This window comes from Oratosquilla oratoria, unplaced genomic scaffold (assembly GCF_046742065.1).
Source record: "Oratosquilla oratoria isolate Oo_2021 unplaced genomic scaffold, ASM4674206v1 SCAFFOLD51, whole genome shotgun sequence".
In the NCBI taxonomy this organism is placed as follows: domain Eukaryota; kingdom Metazoa; phylum Arthropoda; class Malacostraca; order Stomatopoda; family Squillidae; genus Oratosquilla; species Oratosquilla oratoria.
The window spans coordinates 3,046,800-3,052,330 of record NW_027467715.1 but is presented as its reverse complement, the minus strand read 5'-3'; the positions used below and the strand labels follow the sequence as shown (position 1 = coordinate 3,052,330).

Here is a 5,531-nt window from a genome sequence, read left to right as displayed (position 1 = left end):
GCAAAGACCTACATTACATTTGCTACACTAACTTAAAGGTCTTTTCTTTCATCCCTCTCCAGTGCATCTTTTATTATCTTGTTTCCACAAGAAAATGTTTTATTCCATCAAAACAAATATCTTCTAACACTCGTTTGTCACCCTTTGTTGAGTAGGACGGTGGTCTCCCAGCTCCCTTAGGTGGTGTACCAAATCAAGTAAGATGCGTCTGAGCAATCTGTTCCTTGAATTCAAACTGTGCCAATCCCTCCGCCAGAATTCTTATGCAACAACCAAGCATTTTGTTCTGTTACATCAATCAACCAAGTAAATATACACCAATACCACTTTTTCCCCCGAATAGCAATACAATGCTTGTTTACATTTTGGTCCTGCCTATCTGTACACACCGCCTCGAAGGGTTGGCGGCTCGAGGTTACAGAGGGTGTGGGAAAGGCAATCATCAATGCACACTTCCATCATCTTTATTTATGCCCTTCGTTCTTGATCACATACAGACAGTGTGTAAATGTGTGGTTTCTGCAAATTATATCACAATTTAATTTGCATTCACAATTAATCTATTAAATTAACAATCCATACAATAACGAAATACACTTCATCATCAATTTAGCAATCCTCATACTCAACTTCACGATTCCTACCACGATTTTGTTTACCCGCCTCCATAGCATATATCCTGAAATATCTTCTTCATCCACAATTATTCTGAGAAACCAAATACATCAATTATTAATGACTTCTACATTGACTCTTTACATATTATTCCATCAGTCACATTACCTAAACACAATAAGTTGCTCAATCAATGCTTACCAATAATGGTTCCCCAGACACTTATGGTAATAGACATCTTCACAGCTCAATGTGTAGACACAGAAAAGGACATCTCTCAGTACAATCATCCCGAGGAAAATTTGCACTACTTTGTTGACGGAGTACTACATATAAGGGACCATAAACAAATAAGTCATGTTCTACTTAACATTCTTTGCTTCTCTAGTGTTTCTTTAATCTTGTTTTATTTTATTATACACACTGGACCACTATATTCCATCAATCTTATACAATAACATTTTCCATTTTGTTACATACGACTCAAAACCAGGTGCTCAACCTCACAGGCCGTAATTGCTGTTACTTCTACGTACTACATCTCTTTACATGTACATCAGTTCAATATGCTATTACAATTCCATACATTATACAATATTTCCATAGATAGTGCAATCGGCACTTGCACCCTCCCCCTTGTGATCCCCTAGGATCACAAAACCACTGACGGGAGGTCACAAATTACTACAGTAAGTCACCTTCTAATAGTAGTATTAGTTTGGAAATATGTCGCTTATAGTCTTTTGCCACATACTATTTCCACTTGTCTAATTAGTCCATCTTTGCTCTTCATCACTCTTACAACCCTTGCTAATAGCCAATAGCTACGTGGTGTATTATTCTCTACCATCAAGACAATATCTCCTATGAGATTTCTATTTACCTTCAGCCACTTCTGGCATCCCTGCAGACAAGGCAAGTACTCCTTTTGCCATCTTCGCCAAAACTCTTTTGCTAAATATTGTACCTGTCTCCATTTCTTTCTACTCTCGCAGTTTCTTGGCTATCAAGTGTCACTACATAATTATCCAAATTAACGAATTAGGGGTGCTGGGACACAAATCGTTTACATAATTCGATATTAGAATTAGAGGACGACTGTTAAGTGTGCTCTCAACTTCACAAAAAAATGTACTCAAACTATCATCAGACAAAGTTTGTGAACCTATCACAACTTCCAAAACTCGTCTGACTACTCCTATCATTCTCCCAAAAACACCACCATGATGAGAACCTCCAGGAGGAGTGAATACCCAATCCACACCTCTTATGGTTAATTCAGTACCAATGTGATGCATAGTAAGATTGTCCTTCAATACCTTGTTTGCTTCAATGAAGTTTGTGCTGTGATCACTAATTAATTTACTAATTGTACCCTGTCTAGATATAAACCCGATAAATGCATTTATCATGCTCTGCTGTTAAATCATGTAAAACTTCAAGATGAGCTCTAATGGAACATGTAAATATTATTCCATATCTCTTGATTTGAGACCATGCTCTTTTCACAAAAAATGGCCCAAAGCAATCCACTCCAGTCACAAAAAATTGTTTCTGATTTACGTTTGCTCTATCTACTGGCAAGGCTGCCATCTCTTGAGTGATTGTTGGACTCTTGAAACGTCTACAAGTGACACATTTAGACAATACTTTCCTTACAGCTGAATTACCTTTAATTACCCAGTATTTCTGTCTCAATTGATTTAACACTGCTTGCCTTCCCATGTGTCGTACTCTCATGTGATAATGTTGAATGATTAAACTCACATGATGTTCATGGGGAAGAGTAATTGGATGTTTCATATCCAAGGGCAATTCTAAGTTAACTAGTCTACCTCCTACCCTGAGTATACCATTCAGCAACATCAGTTTAAGTTTCCTTATAGAACTGGAAAGATTAATAGTATAATTTCTTGATAAACAGTCAATTTCCTTTGCAAAACAGTTTTGCACAAATTTGATTACTTTCTTCCGCAACATCCATTAATTGAACATTAAGTTCGGTAATTGACACCCTTTGTCTTTGCAAATATCTGACAAATAATATAAGATAGCTACATGCTCTAAGCAATTTAAACCATAAAGAATAATGACACACTAGTTGTAACAATACAGGATCAACTGTGTCATTCTGTATTGGCTCTACTTGAACTCTCAAAACCTTCTTAATTTCAAGATTAGAAACATCTTCCTTGCTTATCTGCGGTTGGACTGGCCAGAACTCCTCATTTTGAGACAAGAAAGCAGGTCCTTCAGACCATCTACTCGTTTGTCTAACTCTGGTAGCATCATCAGCAGGATTATATTTGCTTGAGACATACATCCTCAGAATTCTCTCGAATCTGAGACACTCTATTAGCTACAAAGGTTTTGAATCTTATGTGATCATTATACAAGTATTTTAACACTGTAGTTGAAGCTGTCCAAATTAAATTTGACTCATCTTTATAGGTAATTCTCTCGCTATCACACACTTCAATTTAATGGCAAGTGTGGCTGCTACCAATTCAAGTCTTGCAATGGTAATTGATTTCAGAGGTGCCACTTTGGCTTTACCCAAAATGAAGCTACACTGGATTGTACCATCAACATGTTTGTATCTTAAATATACCACTGAACCATATGCTAATTCACTAGTCACAAAAAATGTGACACTGAATTGACTCTTACTTTTGACATTATACCTTTCTTCGTACAACAATCAATGCTAAACAGCTTGAACTTGTTCACACTTGACATCCAAACATTTATTTGTCCTTTATCCCTTTCACTCAAACCACAATCCCATCCACTGCCATTTCTAAATAAATTTTGTAACAATATTCCTCCTTCAAGAACAACTGGTGCTAATATACCCAATGGGTCGTAAACTTAACCAATTACTGCTAACAATTCTCGTAGTCCAAGGTATCTCATCAACGTTGAGTGATGTACTTATTTTTGCCAAGAGACTTGTTTAATCCTAATGTCTTTCTTACTACATCTTCATCCTTGATGAACTTCTATGCTATCACTACACTTTTCTTTGGGTAAGCTATTCAAAACTTTAAAGGAATTGCTATTGAACTTTGTCAAATTGAATCCACCTTTACTACAAAGGTCTATCACATTAACACTATTGTCAATCAACTCTTCAGTTTCATTGGATGACACCAAAAGGTCATCTACATAGAAGTTGTTGAAAACTATTTCGCATACTGATGTGTGAAACTGACTGCTGTGATCTTGCACAACTTGTTTTAGAGCATAATTTGCAATACTAGGTGAGTAACTAGTACCAAATGGATGAGAAGTCATCCGCAGCTTAACTATATCACTTCCTATTTGTCCATCTTTCCACCACAAAAAACGCAAATAATCTCTATCATCTTCAGGTACTTTAACTTGATAATACATAGTTTCTATATCTGCAGTACACATGTAGTCGAAGTCTAAATCTCAAAAGGACACCTAACAGAAGATTACTTGTATCAGGTCCTTGTCGCAACAGATTTAAAGACAAATCATTCACATGGGCTGCGCAATCAAATACTACATGCACTTTATCCTTTTTGGTAGGATGACGCACTCCAAAAGTGTGGAATATACCATGCTTACTGATTCTTCACCTCACACTTAGGAACTTTTTCTAGTATACCCTTTCTCTAGTAAATTAATCATAAATTGCTTATACTGCCTATAATATTCAACATCCTTGAATTTACGCTTTAACCGCTGAAATCTTTGAAACGCCATAGGTTCACTATCAGGAACTACCATCAGTTTCTCTATCATTGGTAAAGGAATCTTGTACTTTCCATTATTCATTTGCCTACACTCAGACTTACAAATTGTAACCATCTATCTTCCATGCTTGGTTCTACCGAATTCAGTGATGAATCCACAAACTCTCTATTATAAGACTCATTAATTTCCTCTCTAAATGATTGCCATCAACCTTTATATTATTCACAGCAACTTCTTGAGTATTGTCTATTATTCTTCCACACAGTACATACATACATATACCAAGGCTTTTTCCCCCTTCCAAGGGAGGTAGCCAAAAAGGGAAAGGCATAAAAACACTCCCACCCATTTCATCCCTAAATACACTCCACACCCCTCCCACCCTCCCTCTCATCTGAGCACCTCCTGGATGACGGGTCATCCCTGCACCCTGCCCACCGCCCTGGGTCAGAAGCAGTGTCGCAAGACACAGCACATCCACATCAAGGCCGCTTCATTTAATTGGCGACCCCCCCTCTCCGTCCCCCCTTGCATATAAGGAGAGGACGGGGAGAAATCCCTTCGGGCTGCGTCAAAATTTACTCACACACACCACCCCACCCCCCACCCCATTCCTCCTCACGCAATCACAACACACAGTACCCATCCTAAACGTGTTCTCACAGCATATGGATCTCCTACTTTCTCTGCATGCACTACCTCCCAAGGTTCAGACACTTCCGGTACATTGCTTCCTATCATAATTTCTATTTCTCCTTGGCTGTGATCAAATTCTTGTTTCATCAAATGTTTCCACTTCTGTGTTTCTAATTATGACCTTGATTAAAAGGAAGTTTCTTCACTGCAAATACAGGTGGTAATCTAATTTGGTTATTTCCTTCTACGTCAGCTACGGACATCCCTTCAACATTAAGACATTACTTTCGTTCCTACCATTGTACTAACTTGTAAAGTAGCTGACTGATGGTTCATGTCTGTCATTCCAAGTTTCTGCAATAAATTCTTAGTACAAAGTGTGACGGAGCTACCATTGTCAAGGTAACATCTGGTATTAACAACCTTATCATTTAACTCTACTTGAACAGGGATGGCAGTTGTGTCTCCTACTAAATCTTTCAGTTAACTGGATAATACTTGAACTTTAAAATCATCAACCTTATTGGTGACCACTGGATTTGCCGTTACTTCTT

At 37.7% G+C, this 5,531-nt stretch overlaps 1 protein-coding gene across 1 annotated transcript; it reads right to left on the bottom strand.

Annotated features, from left to right (window-relative positions):
• Positions 1-3,600: 3,600 nt before the first annotated feature.
• On the bottom strand, positions 3,601-4,035 carry LOC143023594 (uncharacterized). The gene has a single exon (XM_076182181.1). It carries the CDS (start codon positions 4,033-4,035, stop codon positions 3,601-3,603), a length of 435 nt encoding a protein of 144 aa, XP_076038296.1.
• Positions 4,036-5,531: the final 1,496 nt, after the last annotated feature.

Excerpts from the sequence above, each read along its gene's own strand:
- LOC143023594 (XM_076182181.1), bottom strand. The coding sequence starts at position 4,035 with ATGTGTACTGCAGATATAGAAACTATGTATTATCAAGTTAAAGTACCT.